The sequence below is a fragment of the Sarcophilus harrisii genome, chromosome 1, assembly GCF_902635505.1.
Source record: "Sarcophilus harrisii chromosome 1, mSarHar1.11, whole genome shotgun sequence".
NCBI classification, from domain to species: domain Eukaryota; kingdom Metazoa; phylum Chordata; class Mammalia; order Dasyuromorphia; family Dasyuridae; genus Sarcophilus; species Sarcophilus harrisii.
In genome coordinates, this window is record NC_045426.1 from 231,909,255 (window position 1) to 231,931,894 (window position 22,640).

General features: G+C 37.1%; 1 protein-coding gene across 9 annotated transcripts in view; it reads left to right on the top strand.

Annotated features, from left to right (window-relative positions):
- Positions 1-22,640, top strand: part of MPRIP (myosin phosphatase Rho interacting protein) — a 223,608-nt gene that overhangs the window by 138,940 nt on the left and 62,028 nt on the right. For all 9 annotated transcript variants that reach the window (XM_031938253.1, XM_031938247.1, XM_031938244.1 and 6 more), the window contains exons 5-6: positions 4,411-4,495; positions 20,152-20,359. In XM_031938253.1, coding sequence (XP_031794113.1) covers positions 4,411-4,495; positions 20,152-20,359 — 293 coding nt within the window. The remainder of the gene's footprint in view (positions 1-4,410; positions 4,496-20,151; positions 20,360-22,640) is intronic.

The window sequence follows — 22,640 nt, forward strand, 5'->3', positions numbered from 1 at the left end:
CATATCCTCTGAAAGAGGGATAGTTTTATTTTCTCATTACCTACTCTAATTCCTTAAATTTCTTTTTCTTCTCTTATTACTAAAACTAATGTTTATAATAAATACAATTTGAAATAATAATGGTGATAGTGAGCTACTTTGTTTCACCCTCCATCTTACTGGAAATGTTTCTAGTTTATCTCTATTAGATATATATAATGCTTGCTGATGGTTTCAGGTAGATGCTACTTACCATTTTAAGGAAAACTTCATTTATTCCTATGCTCTCTAGTGCTTTTAATAGGAATGAGTGTTGGATTTTTTTCAAAAGCCTTTTCTGCATCTGTTGAAATAATCATATGATTTGTTCCTTTGATTATTGATATAGTCAGTTATGCTAATAATTTTCCTAAATTTTGAACCAGCCCTGCATTCCTGGTATAAATCCTAATTGTTTGTGATATATTATCCTGGTGATAAGTTGCTGTAATTTCTTTGCTAATACTTTATTTAAAATTTTTGCATAAATATCCATTAGGGAAATTGGTCTGTAATTGTCTTTCTCTGATTTGACTTACCTGATTTAGGTATCAGTACCATGTCTGTGTCATAAAACTCCTTCTTCCTCTATTTTCCCAATTGTTTGGTAGAATTCACTTGTGAATCCATCTAATCCTTGATATTTTTTCTTATGAAGTTCATTAATAACTTTTTCAATTTATTTTTTCTAAAATGGGCCTATTTAAGTAATTTATTTCCTCCTTTGTTAATCTGGACAATCTATATTTTTGTAAGTATTCATCCATTTCACTTAGAGTATCAGATTTATTGGCATGCAGTTGAGCAAAATAGCTCCTAGTTATTGCTTTAATTTCCTCTTCATTGCTAAGTTCACCCTTTTTATTTTTGACACTGGGGATTTGATTTTCTTCTTTCTTTTTCTAATCAAATTAACTAAAGTTTTATCTGTTTTGTTGTTTTTTTTTTTTCCTCATAAAACCAACTCTTAGTTTTGTTCATTAGTTCAATAGTTTTCTTTCAATTTCATTAATCTTATATTTTCAGAATTTCAGATTTTTATTTTGTTCTTTTTCTAGATTTTTTTTAGTTGCATGCCCAATTCATTGATCTTCCCTTTCTCTATTTTATTCAAGTAAGCATCTAGAGAGAGAAAATTTCCCCTAAGAACTGCTCTGGCTACATCCCATAAATTGGTCTCATTATTGTCATTCTCTTGGATGAAATTATTGGTTGTTTCTATGATTTATTGTTTTACCCATTCATTCTTTAGGATTAGATTATTTAGTTTACAATAATTTTTGGTCTATTTTTCTCTATTTTCTAATATTTGGTCTATTTCTAAATTTTGGTCTATTTTCCCTTTATTACATGTAATTTTTATTGCATCATGATCTGAAAAGGAGGTATTTACTATTTCTTCCTTTCTGCATTTGATTTTGAGGCTTTTATGCCCTAAAACATGGTCAGTACTGCCAAGTAAAAAGTATATTCCTTTCTGTTTTCATTCGATTTTTTTCCCCAAAGTCTATCATACTCAACTTTTCTAACATTCTATTTACCTCCTTAACTTTTTTCTTGCTTATTTTATAGTTCATTTTATCTAGTTCTGATAGAGTTAGGTTGAGATGCCGCATTAGGAAAGTTTTGCTATTTCTTTTTACAATTCTTTTAACTTCTTCTCTAGGAATTTGTATGCTATGCCACTTGGTACTTATGTGTTTAGTATTGATATTTCTTCATTATCTGTGGTATCTCTTAGCAAAATATAGTTATATTTTTTTCCTTTTTTTTGTTCTTTGTATCTGTAATATCTAGCAGAGTATCTTGTATTTTAGTAGGTGATTAATAAATATATGTGTAGCTTAAGAATTAAGAAAAGAAATGACCCAACCTTTACTATAAATGTTTATATACAGATCTCTTTTCCAGGCCACACTTTGCTTTTTATGATGCTTTTCTGTGTAAGTATCTTCTCCCTATTTGATATTAAATTGAAGAAGGTAGGGATTAGGTTAAATATAAAAACTTGTGATGGGGAGAATTATGAAGAGTTGGAAATGATTTACTAGAAGAGTTATGGACTCCTGATTTCCTAGAGATTGTTTAAAATTTATATAAATAAATTTTATTAATAATATAATAAAATCTGGAATAAAATTGTATTTAGAATTAAAATTTAAATGAAAATAAATAAAATTAGAATTTTAAATTTAGAATTTCAGAAAACAGAACCAGAAAAGTATATATAACAACAATTAAAGTAACACTTAGGGCAGCCAGGTGGTATAATGGATAGAATGCTAAGCTTGGATTCAGGAAGAACTGAGTTCAAATGTGGCCCCAGACGTTAGTTTTGTGGCCCTGAGCAAACTCTGAAGTTTCCTCATCTGTAAAATGAGCTGGAGAAGGAAATAGCAAACCTCCCAGTATCTTTGCCAAGAAAACCCCATATGTGGTCACAAAGAGTTGGATGTGCCTGAAAAACAAGAAATAATAATACAAGGATAATAGAAATCAAGTCAAATGCAATGTTTAGTATTGGTTCTTGATGCTTGATTTTGGAAAATAATACTTTCAGGACATCGTGGATATATAGGATATTGTGTACCTGCAGCTGGCACATTGGAAAGTGTTCAGGACCTGAAGGCAAGAAGTCTTTGAGCTTCCTGAGGTCAAATGTGACCTCAGACATTTACTAGCTATATGAGCCTGGGCAAGTCCCTTAAACTTGTTTGACTTGGTTCCTCATTTGTAAAATGAACTGGAGGAAGACATGGCAAACTACTCCAGTATATTTGCCGAGAAGACCCAAAATGGATCATAAAGAGACACCGCTAAAAACAACAAGAAAAAGCGGGGCAAGGATCACTGGGAAGTGGTATAAGACAAAATATTTATTTTTTATTTTTGAAGGTTTAGGAAGACCTACACCTTGTATCTGTAGTATCTAGCACAGTACCTTGTATTTTAGTAGGTGATTAATAAATAGACATGTAAATTAAAAATTTAAGAAAACTGATGAATAAAATAAATGAATTAAAAAAAAAAGTGGGTAAAGAATAGACTGTATCACCCCAAAAGTCCTTTCCAAACCATTCATTCTATCTTCTCTGACCGGTCGATGTGGAGCAACCTTGAAATAAGGATATTTATTGGTGCTCTCCTCTTAAGACATCTTGAGTCAGATCTGAAGTGTTCTCTATATGTTGGTACTTTTCTGTCTTTTAAGATGATGAAGTTGACCCCTGATACCAAGGATTTCCTCTCTCTTGGGAAAGCAGCTCGAGATGGCCCTAAATGGCTCCAAATGCTGCTGTAGTCCTGTGTAGTTGCCAAGTCCTAGCTAGGAGGGAATTTTTATGCTTGTATAAGCCCCTGAAATAAGGGTTAGTAATGGAAACACTGACATGCCCTCAACTCCAGGGCCCAGGGCTGTTGGGCTGGGGCCCTGGTCTGAGCTGCCTGTGGTCAGGTTCGCCTTCAGACTAGCTAGAGTGCTCCTAGGCCCTGTGCTTATTGTCCTTTCCTGGAGGACCGCAGTGGGTAGGAGGACAGAGCCTTTGAGAGCTAGGTGGGGCCTGAGCAGTCTCATTCCTATTCAGGATTCTGAAATCTGTCTGCTTAGGAAGTTCCCCCTGCGCCATCTTGGATTAGTACGGCTCTTTGCCCCCAGAGGCCTGGAAGGAAAATGGACCTTCTGAGCTGGATGTTCTTGCTCGGGCTCTCCTGCCAGGCAGGCCTTGGCAGGCCCAGGGTTGAATGACTCTCTGCTGAATAAATTGATCATGCCAGGCTTTGGGGGGAGCTTCCCAGGGTGAAACAGCTGGGCTTTATTGGACAACTTACCCACTTTTGGGGGTCACCAGACACACCGCCATGTGCCCCTCCTCCCCCTTAAACTTTTTCTTTAAAGCTGAAGGGATGTCAGTGGGGTTTGCTTACTTGTTTTTGAGGCATTTGGGATTAAGTGATTTGCTCAGGATCACACAGTAGTAAGTGTCACACGTCTGAGACCAGATACTTGAAGAAGACTCAGGTCTTCATCATTCCAGGGCTGGTGCTCTGTCCACTGAGCCACCTAGATACCCTGCAGTGCCTGGTTTTGACTACATCCAGCAGATATTTAACTTACAAGGCAGGCTAGGAGCCTACCTAAATGTTTACTTTTTCTTAGGAGAATCCTCAGGAGCCATAAGAGACTTTAGACATTCTTAAGAGGCAAACACTAATAAATACCCGTATGGATTCAAGTTTGCCCCATCTCTGCCAGTCAGAAAAGATAGAATGAATGGATTGGAAAGGATTTTTAGGGATGTTGCAATCTATTCTTTACCCACCCACCAGCTACTTTTTTCTTGGAACATTGAGAGAAGCCATGAGAGACTTACCTGTCATTTCTGTTTCCTGCAGATGGCTGGAGATGCTCATCGTCTACCCTAGGACCAATAAACAGAACCAGAAGAAAAAACGGAAGGTAGAGCCTCCAACTCCTCAGGTGAGTAGCTGGGCAGCTCTTTGATATGAGAAGGGTTTGAGGCATGGATACTGAGGAGTTCTTAAAGCTCTTCATCCTTTTTGTGTAGGAATTCCTGTTGGAAATCTGAGAAAGCCTATGTAACCCCTCCTCAAAGGAGTTATTTTTAAAAATTATTAAATTAAAGGGGGGACAGCTAGGTAGCACAGTGGATAGAGCATCAGCCCTGAAGTGAGGAGGACCTGAGTTTAAATCTGGTCTCAGACACTTAACACTTTCAAGCTGTGTGACCCTGGGCAAGTCACTTAACCCCAACTGCCTCAGCCAAAAAAAAAAAAAAGCTTTTTATTTTTAAAACACATAGATAATTTTCTATCTTTGCCCTTGCAAACCTTGTGTTCCAAATTTTTTCCCTCCCTTCCCCTCACCCCTTTCCCTGGACAGCCAGTAATCTGACATATGTTAAATGTGTACAATTCTTCCATACATATTTCCACAATTAAAAGATATAGTTTTGTTGGGGGGGGGGGGGGGGGGTTTCATGGTTGTTGCCACCCAAGCTTATGGACCTCCTGACGTCTACCCTGGAGCCCTGCTTAAGAATCTGACCTAAATGTTGACTTTTTCTTAGGAGAGCTCTGGGGAGCCATAAGAGGCTTTAGACACTCCTGTACTTTGAAGAGCCTGAGAAGTAGTGCTAATTGGGGTTTTTAGTTAATGGAAGACGGCATGGCATCTTCTTGCTGGGAGTTTAGGGAAGGGGAGGGAAGCTCCCTGATGCCTTTTAGCTTTTCCTGTTTGTTTCCATCAAACACTGAAGGCTCCATTAGGTGGTCTTATTTTCCCACAAAAGGAGCTGGTGGGATGGGGCTGTCAGGGAATACTCAATGTAGCCTTCTTCCTGCTCTACACCCTTTGCTGTCCATTTTCACTTAGGCCATGGCGCCATAGGACAGGTGGGGAAGGTGATGATGGCATGGATTTTCTTGGGGTTGGGAAGCAAACAGAACAATGACTTTTGTAGTGAGGAAACGGTCGAAATGTTTGCTTTATGACTCTCCAAATGAAAATTTGGTGCAAATCTGGGTCTGGTTCTGCACCTCTGTCTGGGGCTTGTCCCCCAGTGCACTCTCTCCCCCAGCTGCCCCCGAGAATGGGGTGAGGGCCAGGCTCAGGAGGCCGGGGCCGGCCTGTTTGAGGAGAGAGCAGGCTCCTTAAAAAGCAGCTCCAGCCAGAATTTGGCTGGCCACCACTGTGCTTGCTTGAGATGAGACGGGAGATAACTGGATGGGACTGGGGGAGGGCTGGGAGAGAGCTTCCTAGAGCTCCGGCCCACAGGGGACTAAATGCTGTGCCCTCTGGGGACCTGACCCAACTCTGTGCTCTCTGACTATAAATGGTAAAAGCTGGCTGTGACTCACCCGCTCCTCCCCTCCCTTCTCCTGGGGGCTCCCACGTGGCCTGAGCGGGCGGGGGCGGAGTGGGAATCCCACCAGCTCCCATTGCTGCTCAGTGGCTGCCATCGTGGAGTTCTGGGGAGCAAACCAGGCTTTGCATCTGCTTCCTCATCTGTGAAATGGGGATAATGATACCATCTGTCTCACAGGGCTGTTGTAAGGGTCAAATAAATGCTGTTAGGGGCTCTGCAAAGCTTAAAGTGCTACAGAAATGCTAGCCATTATTATTAGGCTTAGCCTTCAAGATGTAGAATCTGGAAGCACCTGGAATGGGTGTTCTCTCTGTCTTTCTTTCTTCCCTCATCTCCTCTCCTTCCCTAATATCTTTCTCTTCTTTGTCTTTATCTCTCTCCCATCTCCTCCTCTTCTTCTTCTTCTTCTTCTTCTTCCTTCTCTCTCTCTCTCTCTCTCTCTCTCTCTCTCTCTCTCTCACACACACACACACACACACACACCCTTCTCTACGCCACCTCACATATTTTCTGTGTCTTCCCATTGTCCCAGTTAGGTCCCCAGAAGAGAATTAGTGCTTTTCTCTCCCTCTGACTGATCTCCCTCCCCTTGCTCAGCCTTTCCTTCATCAGAAGCATAGAAGCAGGAGATCTGAGCTGCCTCTAGCCTCTTCCTCTCATGCTCTCTGATGTGTCTTTTCCTTTCCCTTCTTTTCCCCATTTCATGTCTTGATTGTCAGTTAGTTGTGTATGTGCGCACACACATACTCATCTCCTGTCTGCATGTGCCTGGTACTTTACAGTAATTACATTTTACAACTAATATCTCATTTGATCCTCACAACTACTCTGGGAAGTAGGTAGCTTCCCATTTTACAGATGGGGAAACTCCCAGACATTTGGGCCCAGCTGCCTTACTCTTTACCTGCTTCAGGGATCAGATTTCCATATTTCACCTGGAGGGCGGAGTGACCACAGCTTTGTTCTTTTGTGGATCTATTCTACAGGCTTTGGCCTTCTTTAGACTTCAGTCTGCCCCTGTGGCTCCCACCAGAATGTATGGGCTTCTCTCTCTCTCTCTGGACTTGTCTCCAGATACATCCTCCACCTCCCACCCCGTGTTCTATTTGTGCAACATCTGTAAACAGTCTAAGGGGGAAAGGAAGTAAAGCTTTAGAGAATGGAGAAGAGAGATGCTTGCTGCCGAAGGAGGGATGGCGTGAGATTGGAGAAGGACAAATCCCATTCCTCTGGGGCCAGCCTGATCCCCCTGTGTCAGGGGCCCATAAAAGAGCCCCAATATCGAGCTGTTCAGCTGTCATTACTTTAAGGAAAGGGCCTGGGGGGGGGCGGGGTTCTGTGTGCAGGTGTTTTGAAGATGACTCTGTAACAGAGAACTGGTGAGGGGGATTTGGGGTGTCCCAGAAGAATCTCTTTCCTGCTTAGGGAGCCGTGTCAGAGAGTAAAGGTATTTCAGATTTTGTTATCGTGTTAGATGGATGGGGTCTCTGGACAGTGAACTGTCTGATTTGGCACCTTTCCTAGTTGACTAAAAATGGGGCTCCACGGAACTGAGGCTGGGGAGCAAAAATTAAGCACATCCCCATTCCCCCTTCACCCCCCACCGTGTGCCTCCCCACCCCCGCCATCAAAGCTGCCGAGTTTTGAGAGGAAAAAACCCAGGCAGAATAACATAGTTTAGGGTTATATTGCATTACTATAGCAACAGCTTGGAAATGGTACAGGAGCCGAGCTCCTGAGCTCCAAATAAGGTAACTCCATGTAGAAAAGACAGATTCAGCCCAGACCAGGGAATGTCCTCCTTCTCCGTGCTCCTTTCTCTACTCTTGCCCAAGAATGGCCTGATTTGACCTTCAAAGTTTGTTGGAGGGGTGGGGCTGACCTAGGGGAACAGTCTAACCCAGTTTACCAAACCCCAGTGGCTCCTAGATACGGTTCCCTTTATTTTCCTTAAGTCATTTCTGGAGGTCACAGCCACAGAACGTCCCAGCACCCTCCCAATCATGTTGGTGGAACCATTGTCACTAAAATTTTGCAGGTGCTTGGGTTTATGGGCTTCCAAATCTAATTGGGAGACTTATCTCATCTTTTAAAAATTCCCACCCTCCCCCTGCATCCTAGGGACTGGGCTGTGATGAGAGGAGCTGGGCAGGACCACCAGCCAGCTTTCCCTCCCCATCCCCTCTGGTTCTGGAAGCACCCATCATACCAGACACAGAAGTCCATAGCAGTGCCAAGGATAGTGGGGAACTGGAAACTGGGGGGGGGGGGGGGAGAAGCAGAGCTCAGCAGTTGTACTCTGTTAGTCAGGCACCAGAGAAGGGTATAGGGGGCAACTGGGGCTCCCCAAAATGCCAGCCAGATTCTTGGGGATCCTTGCAGAGCTTATGACCTCAGCTGGGTGTGTCCAAAATGGACTCAAATCATTGAGTCTGCTGCTGTTGAGCTGCAGGGAGGCTGGGGAAAAGGGGAAGGATTCTGCTCTCAGGAGTTACTCACAGCAGAACTTAAGTAACAAGCATTAAATATTAATATGTAATGCAACACTTCAGTGTGAGTGTTTGCCAGTGAGTGATAGAGATATTGGATACTGTAGGAATTGGAAGACTAGAGAGGGAAATGGCCATGGGCTGGGGATAGTCAGAGAAAACTTCTGGCAATGGCACGGAGAAGGCACAGGGATGGGTTTGGGCAGCAGGGCAGTGCCATGGGGAAAGTGGTTTCCAGAGTGAGCTGTGGTGCTGAGCTGGGAGATGTCTGGGGATTAGAAACCCAGCCTTCAAATGCACTTAGTGGTAGCAAGAAACACTCAAAATCTTGGAAGGTTGCACTTCTTCCATCTGTACAGGGCTGAGCTGGGAAGGAAGCTCTTCTGTGGCTAAAGTTTCAGAGCTTTTTTCACTACTTGGGCTTGTTGATTGACTGATTTAAAATGATTACAGACTAAAATGAAATCCAGCATGTGAATTCTGTGCTGCTGTGGGTCCCTCACTTTTTTGTTTGGCACATAACACCCACACACTTATCCGAAGGATTTTTGCACTTGGCCCAGATCTTCCCATGAGATGGAAAGAATTCTGGAGGCAGATCCTGGGTTCAGATCCTGGCTCTGTTAGTTAATTAGCTAGTTATATGACCGTGGTCAAATGCACCTTTCCCATACATTTTGGAGATTTTGACCTTTTCCCTTCATTTTTTTTTTTAAACATTATTATTATTTATTATCATAGCTTTTTATTTACAAAACATATACGTGGGTAATTTTTCAACATTGACCCTTGCAAAACCTTCTGTTTTAACTTTTCCTCTTCCCCTCCTTTCCCCCAGATGTCAGGCAGTCCCATACATATTAAATATGTTAAAATATGTTACATACAATATATGTATACATATTTATATAGTTATCTTGCTGCACAAGAAAAATCAGATATAGAAAGAAGGTAAAAATAACCTGAGAAGGAAAACAAAAATGCAAGCAGACGACAGAAGGAGTGGAAATGCTATGTTGTGGTCTTTTTCCTTCATTCTTTTGAAAGATAGAAATCCTTCCTTTTACACGTTATCCTAACCTGGTAAAGTGGCTGCCATGCTTTTGAAAGGCCACTCTGTGCTGCCTGGGAAAATTCCCTTTAATTACCTGTGATTTGTAGCTACAAGAACTGGCGTAAGCTGCCTAACCATGTCCTTGAGGCAGGAGGCATTTGGTAGGGGACAGATAAAAAAAATACAAGGGTGCTATTAAGTGGGACTTTACTTGTGTGCTATCGTGAATGAATATCATGTTTACCCTGCACAGTTGTGTGTCCATGGATCTACACTGTGCCCCTTTTGGGTGCTGTTCTCTAGAACCTTTTTTTAAATTTTTTTTTTTTTTTTGCTGTGCCCAAAGCTTAATAACCTATTCAGGGAAATTTTGAGTGAATTAATTACATCTGTCTTTTGGTTTGACACACGTAATACCAATGTTCATGCCAGCTTTGAATGAAGGACAAAATGCCATTTCCCCATACATATTCCCTATTTTGTATTTGACTGGTACTGTGGGAGGGAATGGCCAGTGGATCAGTGTCCCAAAGAGTGTTATTCCTAGAATTTCTGTTTCTTTTGCCAATTCAGGAAATGTTTAGTCACAAAATAGAAATCTAGTCCTCATAGCCTTGTGTTTACAGAAATGGAAAAACTGATTTTTAATTGATAACATTTATTTTTCTGTCCTATTGTTTCCTGATATACCCTTTCTCCTCTACCCTTCCTAACAAGTCTTACCTTGTCAGAAGAATTAAAGAGAATAAAAACTCCCACCACATTTCAGCAAAACCAACAAACACATTGACTTGTCTGACCATATATGCAGTATTCCATACTTCCCACCTCCATATTGCAGGCTTTTTACCTTGTTTCTATCCTGGTATCCGTTTGGCAGACCTATGAGGCCTGTGAACTCCTTTTCAGAGTGACATTTGTTCGTTTTTAAATTCTTAATTGAAGGAAAAGCTATAATTTAGAGGTTGGTGAAAACGAAAATGAAATTTTTTTTCCTATTCAGACCCCCACAAATTTCTCCAGTTAAGAAAAATATTTTTTCCTCAGCTTTTTTGAGTAGCCAAATTCAGTCGTTTTAATTTCACAACATTCATTTTGGACTGTTCTGCTACTGCTTTTCTTTCCATTATCATCTTTAATGTCATTATGTCTATTGTTTTCCTGTTCTGCTTACTACATTTGAGCAAAAGTCAGCTGAGTAGGGTATTAACAACTTGTCCTTCCTTCCTTAGGGACTCAGTGCTGTCTTTATACCAGTCATCATTATTTTTTCTCCTCTCTGATGAAATATACTTGGCTTGGGTGGCAAATAGCTATTTCCAAGATTGGGGAAAACTGGGCTTGTTCAAAAGCTGTTCCAGGACCTGCTCTCCTTGTGGTTTTGTGTAGCTTTTTGGTAAGCAGTGTGGTCAGCATGTAGTTTGGGTAAGTGTTAGCATGGACCTCTGCCCCTTCCTTCCATCCTTTGGAACTTGGGGGCTCACAATATATGTTCTGGAATATAAGCTCTTTTCCCTCTTCAAGCCAGGATTCTTTGTATTAATTCTTAACCCCACAAGTCAATGCTGGTAAACCACCTACAGAAAGGTGAATTTATAGAAATTATGTATCTTATGATTGAAAAGCATTGGATGATACTTTTACATGGAAAGAAAAGGCATCTGGGAGATTGAAATGCTGATTCGTGGTATATGAACTACATAGATCTCTTTGGGGTAGATTTTTATTGATCTGCAGAATCTGAAGAAACATAGCTATATAATTGTTTGAAGCATATTACAAAACAAAATATTTTTCTTTTTTTAAATGTATCAATATCTTTTATTTACATCTACTGACCTCTAAATATTCTCTCCTGTTCATATTCACTTAGGTGTGTGTAGGAATATGTGCGTGTCTATTAAAAAAATAGAATTAAGTAATTTTTTTTTTTTTTTTTTTTTTTTTTTTTTTTTTGCTGAGGCAATTGGGGTTAAGTGACTTGCCCAGGGTCACACAGCTAGGGCATGTCTGAGGCCAGATTTGAACTCAGGTCCTCCTGATCCCAGAGCTGGTGCTGTATCCACTGAGCCACATAGTTGCCCCCCAATTAGGGTTTTCTTGTCAAGATACTAGTGGTTTGCCATTTCCTTCCCTAGTTCATTTAACAGATGAGGAAACTGAGGCAAATACAATAAGTGACCTGCCTAAGGTCACACAGCTAGTAAGTGTCTGAGGCCAGATTTTAACTTGGGAAGATGAACTTTTTCCTCTTTTCTGGTCCTGCACTTTGTCCACTGCACCACCTAGCTGTATTGATCCAAGTAAAAAAAAAAATTCAGTACAATATTTAACTCCAAAAGTATCAAGATATAAAACAAATCTCCTGCAATCATTAGCATTTCTGTATATTACCAACAAAATCTAGCAGGAAAATATAGAAAAATAAATTCTAATACCCTTTGACCCTGTAGTGTCATTACTGGATCTGTATTCCAAGGAGGGAGAGGGACCCATATGTGCAAAAATGTTTGTGGCAGCCCTTTTTGTAGTGGCAAGAAACTGGAACCTGAGTGGATGCCCATCAGTTGGAGAATGACTGAATAAATTGTGGTATATGAATATTATGGAATATTATGGTTGTATAGGAAATGATGAACAATCTGATTATAGAAAGACCTGGAAAGATTTACATGAACTGATGCTGAGTGAAACAAGCAGAACTAGGAATACATTGTACGCAATTACAGCAAAAATGTGCAATGATAAACTATGAGAGGCTTGGTTCTTCTCAGAAGTTCAGTGATCCGAAACAATTCCATAGACTTTGGATAGAAAATGTCATCTGCATCCAGAAAAAAGAACTAAGGAGACTGAATGTAAAATAGTACATGCTTATGTTCACTTCTTTTTTTTTTTTTCTTTTTTTTTTTTTAACTCTCTCCCATGATTTCTCCCTTTTGCTCTGATTTTTCTCTCCCAACATGATCCATAAAACAATGTGTATTAAAAATCATTAAACTTTCTACAGTTTTTTAAAAAAAGAAAGAAAAGAAATTCCATTCAACATAACTAAAGTATGTATAAAATATTTGGGAGTCCACTTACCAAGACATACAAATAGTTTTAAATAATAGAAAATATATTTAATTCCTGGTTGGGCCATAAATGGACAATAATACGTAATTAATTGACACAGCTTTTTTGCCATATAAATCAGACTCCAAAGAATTACTTTAAGCAACTAAGCAAAATTGTAGCAAATTCATCTGAAAAAAGAAAAGTTCAAGCATCTCAAGGGAAATAATGTAGTAGGTCTCATGCAGTCCTACAAAGCAATAATTATCAACTACATTTGGTACTAGTTAAAAAATAGAAAAATTCAACAGTAGATAGACCACAGTGGATGCATAAGACACAGTGACATCGAGTTCAATTAACCCACAGAGACTAGCTCCTGTAGTACAAGATCCTCAGTTAACAAAAACTACTGGGGAAATTGGAAAACAGGATGGTGGAAATAAGTTTTATAACTTGTACTTCATACTATAACAAATGCCACTTGGATATGTAACCTTGATACTAAAAGCAGATAAACTAATAGCAAATAAATTTAGAGAAAAGAAAGAGATTAACTTCCATATCTATGAATAAAGGAGGAAAATTTGACATTTTTCCCCTCCAGATGAACTTTGTTACTATTTTGTCTTCTGCTATAAACAATGGACACTAGCTATGTGATCTGGGCAAGTCACTTAACCCTGTTTGCCTCACTTTCCTTATCTGTAAAATGAGCTGGAGAAGGAAATAGCAAACAGCTCTAGTATCTTTACCAAGAAAACCCTAAATGGGATTGTGGAGAGTCCAAAAAGACTCTTTAGGTGAGGTTCAGAATCTGTAAATTGAGAATTGTCACTCTTATTATATTGGGTGAACTATCTATAAAAAGGAATATCTCCCCAGATTTTAAATCCTTTATTTTAGTAATGAGTACTTTGTTCATATGTTCCTATAGTGTGTGTGTGTGTGTGTGTGTGTTTTAGTAGAAGGCATCCTAGATATTTTATATTTCATGCAGTTACTTTGAATGGATTTTTTATTTCTATTTCTTCCTCTTGTTGGTAACATCAAAAGTGATAATATTTATAGGTTTATTTTATATCATACAACCTTATTGAAGTTGTTGATTATATTGACTAACTTTGTATTTGAAAATCTAGGATTCTAAAACCATAGATCATTCATCTGCCAAAAAAGTGATCATTTTGTTTCTTTTTTTGTCTATACTTATTCCTTTAATTAATTTTTCTTGTCTTATTGCTACAAGTATTATTTGTAGGATTCTATCAAATAATAGTGGTGACAGTTGATATCTTTATTCTTGACCTTATTGATGCGCCTGTGATGTTCCCCCATTCACATCTAATGCAAACAAATATGATTTACACTATTAAGGAATAGTCCATTTTTTCTTATAGTTTAATTTTTTTTTTTAACAAAGAAGAGACGTATTTTATCAAAGATCTTTTATTCATCTATTAATAAAATCATATGACTTTGAGTTTAAATTTAAAATTAATTTTATTTATATTTTTTTCCAATATTGAGCCATCCTTGTATTCTTGACACAAATCCAGCCAGGACAGAGTGTATAAACTTTTAAATGTGTTATTATAGTTTCTTTGCTAATATTTTATTCCAGTATTTTTGATTTAATATTTGACAAAGCTGTACTAATAGCTCCATGTTAAGGTATCAGGACCATGATCACCTCATAGAAGGTATTTGATAGGATCATCCTTTTTCTTATTTTTGCAGTTTAATAGTATTGGTATTTTCTTTTAGGGTTTCATAAAATTCACTTTTAGAAACCATCTAATGCTAGAGTTTCTTTCTTTGGGAGTTTTCTTTTAGTGAGATTTGGTTATTTAAATTCTCTGTTTATTATGCTGTCAGTCTGTACTTTACATTTTTCTCCAGTTATCAGATTTGTTGTCATATGGTGGGTCAAACATTTATTTATAATGATTTCCTTCATCTTAATAGTTTGTGAAGTCTTTAACAACTCCTGGCATTTTTTTTATCAATAAAAATTTGCTTTCATTTTTAAATATCTCTTGATTATCAGAATTTCTATCTTGTGTTTTCATAGTTACTTTTCTAGTTGTCTTCCTCAATTCACTGATCTGTCTCATGTTTAGAGATAAAATTTTTTCTTCTAAGGATTGTTTTGACTACATTCCAAAAGTTTTGGTTTCTTAGCTCATTGTTTTCATTTCCTTCTATGACATTATCTCTTTTCTTTTTATGATTTGTTCTTTGATCAGTAAGAACTTCAGTATTATATTATTATTTCCATTGAAGTTTGAATCCTTTATTTTTTTAATATACATTTCTTTATGAATCATGCTGGGAAAGAAAAATCAGAACAAAAAGGAAAAACCATGGAGAGGGGAAGAAAAAAGTGGACAAAGATGTGTTGATTTACATTCAGTCTCCATAGTTGGTTTTTTTTTTTTTCTGGATACAGATGGAATTTTCTGTCCAAAGTCTATTGGAATTGTTTTGGATCACTAAACCACTGAGAAGAACCAACTCTTTAATTATTGATCATCACACAATTTTGCTGTTACTGTACAATATATTCCTGGTTCAGCTCTTTCAAGGCCTTTCCAAAATCAGCCCTTTTTAAAATTTTTATAGAACAATAATTGAGTCCCTTTTAAATGATCTTTATCATTATCTTTATTGTGTTTTTGTTAGTAAAGGATGTGCATAAATTTCAGTAAACTTGCATTGGAAAATGCCTTCTACATCCAGAGAGAACTATGGACACTGTGTAGCAAAACATAGTGTTTTCATCTTTTTGTTTATTTGTTTGCTTGTTTTTTTTCTTTCTTGTGTTTTTTTTTTCCTTTGTGGTCTGATTTTTCTTGCAGAACATGACAGATATGGAAATATATTTACAAGAATTGTAAATATTTTAACCTATATCAGATTGCTTGCCTTCTTTGGGAGGGAGGAAGTAAGTGTATAGGAAGGGAGAAAAAATTGAAACGCAAAATCTAGAAAAATGAATGTTGAAAATCAACTTTACATATATTTGGAAAAATAAAATACTATTTTTAAAAAAGATGTGCATAGTGTATATTTTTCAGCATTTATTGATGAGATTTTCATTCTCTGACATATGGGTGGTTTCTAAAAAATTCTCTTCATGTCCCTTATTTGTTTCCTGTGTACTTTTTGTTTACTGTTCTCTAGATCTGAGATCCCATTTTGAGTGGTTTTTGCTGTTTGTCTATATTGTGTATATGCAGGTGCCCAAAAGTCTTTGGACCATTTACAGGTTAATAAACTGGAGTGCCTTTAAGCATAACATTGCTTTCCTGACTATTGCTTTTATTCACGTTTGTTTTATACTATTATTTTGCCTAATAGTGTGATTATTACCTGCTTTTTAAAATTCCCATATGACAAAATAAAATTTTCTATAGCTCCTCTTCAGTGATTTTTTTCAAGTATATTTCTTGTAAAACATTTAGTTGGATTTTGCCTTTTAAAAAGGCAACTTACTGACTTCCTCTGCTTTATGTATATGACCCTTTCATTCATGTTTATTATTTGACTTTTAATTTAATATTTTCCTCCATTACATCTTATTATATTTTTGTTCTTTGCTTTCCTTTCTTTATAAAGACTGTGATAAAAAACTAGTAATTTAGAAGTGATTATTTCCTACTTCCTTATCTCACCTTTCACTTAGTCCAGACCTTGATTCATAATTTTAAAAACTTTACTTTTTAAATCTTTCTATGATCTATCCTCTGTAGTTGAAAATTTGTAGTTTTTTGACTATTCTCTTACCAGCTGAACCTTTTTCCATTCTCATAGTCCCTACCTGCTTCCTTGTTGAATTGAATATATTTCTACTCCAAATTGTGTGTGTAATCAATCTTCCTTTCTTTAGTCTAAGTAGAGTTTATTGAAATACTTATGGAATTGCCTATTTTTGTCACCCCTTCTTCCATGTTGTATATTTTTCTGCTTCATCCAAATTAGGAGAAATAATTAGTTCTTCCCACTTTCTCATATTCTCTATTGTATTTTTCTTTCCCTTTCTTTTCTTTCAATCAAAGCAGAACAAAACCATACATCTAATCCTTTCATTTCTTGTTAATTTCCTCTCTCATCTTTGAAAACAATAAAAATCTGAAAGACCCCATTCTTCTCCATTTAAATATAAATTCTTCATTTAGCCCATTCAGTTCAAATTTTTTGATTTCTAGGTTACTCTTGCTTTGTTTGCATTTTTGAAAATGAAAATAAATTCATCTCAATTCCACTCTTTTCATCCATTATTCTTTACTTTTATCTCCAATCTTGGATAGAAGCTTATGATGCTTGCTTATATCAGTTATGAAAATTTTCTTTTCTTTTGGATTAGCCTCTTGTGTTCCTCCTAACCCATAGAATTTCTTCATTGGTTTTAGTTTCCCTGATTGTAGTTTCTGGCTACATGTCTCTGTGGGAACTGGCCCTGTCTCCAAAGGACTCAGGTCCTGGTGACCTGAGTTCTCACTGGCTTCCAATCCCCTCAATGACCTGTCTCCTGGAGTTGTGCTAGTTTTTGTATCCTCTTGGCTTCACCTTACCCCAGTAAGAGAGTAAGTTCTCCAGCAGAATTTATAGGTTTTGAGGCATCTCTGTGCAATCTTTTTTTTTTTTTTCCCCCAAAACATATGCAAGGATAATTTTTCACCATTGACCCTTGCAAAACCTCATGTTCCCATTTCCCACCCCACCCCACCCTTACTCTCACCCTCTTCCCTAGATGGCAAGTAAAAAAATATATAAATCCAATATAGGCATACATATTTATACAGTTATCTTGCTGCACAAGAAAAATCATCTCAAAAAGGAAAAAAAATGAGAAAAGAAATAAAATTCAAGCAATCAACGACTAAAGAAGTGAAAATATTATGTTATGATTGTCTGCTTGCTGCTATTTCTTTGCTTTTTTATGATACATTGGATATTAAAGTTAGGATCCAAAAAAGATCCCTATGGGCCTGAACATTGGACTAAATTAAATAATATGAAAGTCAACAGGAATGAAGTTTGGATACAAAAAAAAACCTACTGTATGCCAGGCACTGTGCTAAGTGCTAAGGGTAATAAAAGGGGCAAAAGTTCCCTCCCTCAAGAAGCTTACAGTCTTAACGGGGAAGTCAAACAAATAAGTACAAGCCAGCTATCTACAGAGTAAATTGGAGATAATTCTAAGAAAGAATGGAAATGGCTTCCTATAAAAGATGAAATTTTTTGTGATGGTATGATTTTAAAAAATTGGGGTTTATTAAGCCAAATGTTTAGTATATATTGGCAGCAAAAAAAAAAAAAATTTAAAGCCATTTAATTTTATTTTAGGCTTTATTAGACATAACTTCCAGGAAAAGGAAGGTGATAATACCCCTGTATTCTGTCCCTATTAGAACTCATTTAGAGTATTGTCACCATGGCCTAGCTTTAAGTTTTTAGAACATTGATAAGGTGGATAATGTCCATAAGAGGGCAGCCTAGTTATATAGGATCAATGAAAGGCACTGGGAATGCGGACCTTGATGAAAAGAAGATTGTAATAGTTGTCTTAAGTATTTGAAGGGCTTTTATGTGGAGGAGAGATTAGACCTTTTTTCTTTGATCCAGACTGGCGAAGAAGCAGATTTAGCCTCCCTTTCAGGAAAAACTTCCTAACAATTAGCTCTGTCAAAAATTGGTCTCTTTCCCCCCTTGAACGGTCTTCAGGCTAAGGCCAAATGTCCATTTATGGGAAACAGGATAAGGGGATATCTTTTTTTTTTTTTTTTTTGGGGGGGGGGGCAGGTGCAGAGTCCTGATTGGAGTAGATTAAAGGTGTCAGACATATCAAGTGTCCTGAACCACATGAAAATATAATTGGGGAATATTTAGCAAAAAAGTAAAAGTCTGGGAAAAAATGATATTATGTTTTAAAACTTAAGTCTGTAAGCCTGCAGAGATGCTAATGCATGGTTTAGTGGGGCCCCCCCCCCCCCCATCAGAGTTTGGCTCCCCTGTACTAGGTAACTAGTGGTCATGTCTGATAGCATGTGCAACACCTGTAGTCATCTGCCTCCCAAAAAGAGGGAAATATGTCTGCATTATCTGTTCACTAAATCAAGTCTATGATTGGTCACTACATTTCATCCAAGTTCAAGTGCCTTTTAGTGGCGTTTTTTTCCATTTACATTTTTAGAGTCATGTACATTATTCTCTTGGCTCTGCTTTTGTACCTAATCTGTCAGTTGTTTCGTAATGTTCTTCCTGTCATTTTCTGAATTCTTAACAGTCCTCATTTCTGACTGCACAATAGTATTCTATTACATTCATTTGGTCATTCTTTAATTGATGAGTATCCATTTTGTTTCTAGTGTTTTTTGTTAATAGAAAGATTATCAAATATATATGTGTGTGTGTATGTATACATATATACACACACACACACACACACATATATATATATATATATCGAACATACGTACATAAAACATCAGCTGCTATGTGGTAGGCCCTGTGTTAAGTGCTAGCTATATGAGTATTTTAGTACATATGAAGTTTTTCTTTCTGTCTCTGACTTCCTTGTGGTATATGAACATTAATGAGCTTGCTGGAATAAAGGGTATGGTCAGCTTAGTAACTGTTCACTTGTAATTCCTCCCCCCTGTCCCTTTAATTTTATTTCATTAGTATTTTATTTTTCCAACCAAATGCAAAGATAGTTTTTAACATTAATTTTTATAAGATTCTGAGTTTCAATTTTTTTTTCTTCCTTCATCATCCCTGTCTCCCTTCTCTAAATGGCAAGTAATCTGATATGGGTTATATTTGTAATTCTTAATTGTTATCTACAATTTTTTATTTTTTTTACCCATTCCCAAGCTAGGAATGGGTAAACAACAGCATTTTAATGCAATTGTCTTCCCACAGTTCTTTGAACACTTAACTACTTTATGTTTCACCAACCAGTTTGATGAGAGTGAGGTAAAACCTCATAATTCTAATATTTTACATTTAATAATTTGTAGCATTATCTTATGGGACAGGTAGGAAATAAAAGAGTGATATGGCTTAGGGTATGAGTTGAGTCTTTTGAGAATGTGGCAGCTCATGTCCTGTACCTTTTATATGTCCATATTGTCCTGTGAATTTGAAAAAAATCCTGGGGTGAGGGGGAAAGTAGGGTGCCTTCTCTCCCCTCCTTTTCCCTCCCCTCTACCCTCCTCCTAATTCTAAGGAATTATTATATGGCATTACGATTTTCTGTAATTTGGTTCCATTCATACTTTGGTTTCCTGGACTAGGAAGACTGTATCCTATTTGGAGTTAAGGCATATAGAAGAAACTTATTGCCAATTTTGCCCACCTAAAACTCATATCTATCTATCTAATCTATCTATCTATTTATATCTAATTTATATACATATGGACATATATATATAGAGAGATAAATAAATAGATTTATTTATATATATATATATCTTAGATACCTTTTTGTTTTCTTAGGTTTGAATCCTATCAATATTTAAGACAGAATGATTCCAAATGAAAAAAAAGTCACAGCTTTTATAATTTTAAAGTAATTTGAAACAAAATACCCCTTGATCCTCTGACAGGGTCAATGAATACTTCTGTTTTTTTCCCTTAGGAACCTGGCCCTGCCAAGATGGCTGTCACCAGCAGCAACATTCCGAGTGCTGAAAAAATTCCCACCACCAAGTCTACCCTCTGGCAGGAGGAGATAAGGGGCAAAGATCAGCCAGATGGGAGCACCCTTAGCCCAGTGCCCAGTTCTGCATCAGGTCAAGTCCTCCCAGCCAGCTCATTGAAAGAACCTGGGCTGGAAAACAAAGAAGGTAAAAGACACTTAATCTAAATCACCAAAGATAAGAGAGGTAATTAGGAAAATCCCAGGTTTTTCAGATAAAAGTAGAGCTTTGTCTGAATTATCAGAAAAAATAGTAATAATTCTTATTCTGGCTTTGGTAGAATAGGCTCAGGCTCTATATCAGCAGCAAATGAGGTTTGGAAATGACATTTCTGTGAATGAGTTCACTTAGTTTTTATTGTCCCCAAGTGAAAATTAACAAATATAACAATTATATATAAATATAAATATAAAAATTAACAAATAGAACAAAATTAATGAATTGGCTTCCAACTACTCTGTTTTGACTGAGCTAGGACTAAAACCCAGAGATATTGATATTGGGCCAATATTCATTCCCAATCTTAGTTTTTTTCCATGATAAGAGAAAATGGAGGATACCTGATAATCACCACTTTGAATTCTCAGAAATTCTAGGAGAGTTAATAAACAACAAGCAGATTTTTGAATGTGACTCTATTATTTGTTTTTGATCCAAGTTAAGATTTAGCAAGGTTTCTCCTAGGAACTATTAGTAAGATGGAGGATCCCACTTCTCTCATAATAGCTCATCTGAATGTGTACATGATCCTCCATCCTTTAATATTTTTCCCTGGGGTGCTTTGCTGGGAATTGCAGCCTAGAAAAATGGAAATCTCTTTTTAATGGTGAAAATAGTTTCTCTGGAACTTTTAGGGAAGAGTTCTCTGTCTTTAGTCTCAAACCTCAGCTCTAGATTCTTTTAGTCACTCCCCCTCTCTTTCTTCTTTTCTTAGCCCCTTTTTTGAATACCTTTTTCCACTTTAGTTTTTCCTGATGATGTTCTCAACAGACAAAATAATGCCTTTGTTTCAGCCAAAAAGGAAAAAAAAAGATTTCAAATGTTTTAAAGATTCTTGTTCTTACATGTTATAAATTACTTCCATCATCATTAATTACTCTATTTAAAAAAAAAAAAAAATTATCTGAACCTTACATTCCTCAAATCTCCAGTCTTAAAAGGAGACTTTCAAAAGATAAAAGTAACTCAGATAATTTTGGAAGAGGATAATGACCTAGCACAGTTTCCTATCCGGACATCAATTTTGATTGAAACTCGGCCAGTGTAGGGTACAATGGATGCATGGCATGAATGCTACTTTTCCTGTGATGATGGAGATATGTAGACTAGCTAGAATTGTAATTATAGAATTGTAGAAATGGTCAGACTGATGGGAATTATGTATGTTTCAATGCCAGCATAATAGATCTCCAATAAAGCACCCAGACATTTATGCTTGGCCCTGTGCTATTTGACCTTTTTATATTAACTCTCCAATTCTGTGAATTTGGGGAGTCAGACTTGATTTCCAAGAAAATAAAAATAACTACTGACATGTAGGTTCTTAAAATATATAAAATGCTTTACATGTTACTCATCTGAGCTTCCCCACCACCTTATAAGATAGATACTTAAAAGTTTATCTTTTTTTAGATTAAAGAACAACAACAGATATTTTTTGAGATTGAATGACCTACCTTTACACAGCTAGCAAGTGTCAGAGGTAGTATTTAAACCCAATTCTAGTTCAAAAGCCTAGCATTCATTCTGTGTTATCAGACCATGTGTGCAGCTCTTTGGTTCAGAAAGCTAAGTGACAATATCCTTAGAGAAAAGGCGAAACTATGTTGCCTAGGCCTCTTACCCTCCAAAAAGAATTGGCTAAATAATTTTTTGGCAGAGAAGATAGGCAGATGGTAGTCTGTTATATGGGGCCACAGAAATTGCCCATTCTGACTACTAGTAGCAAATTCATTTTAAAAAATACTAATTAACAAACATTTGAGTACAGTGACCTATGATGAATTCTAGAGAAGATTGAGAATTTAGACAAGATATCTACTTTCTTTGGCTTTACAATCTAATAAGCGAATAACACCAAAACACACACTATTGTATAAGTGTATTGGAGAGACACAAAACATAGTGCTTGTAGGATCTTAGAGAAGAAGTTTCTATTGATTGGGAGGCATCTGCCATGGTTTAGTGGAGGAGGCAGTAGTTGAGTTGGCTTTTAAAGGAGGGTTAAAAAGGGATGTGAACAAAATGTGAGAAGGTGTAAAACATTTGAAGGACCCAAACAAAACAGTTTTTAAGTGTAGAATGTAGGGAGGGTAATAATAGGGGATAAGACTCACAAGGCAGGTTGGTTGTTGACAGTATGTGAAGGGCTTTGAATGCTAAGCATAGTTTGAACTTAGTAGGCAATAGGGAGCCATTAACAGTGGAC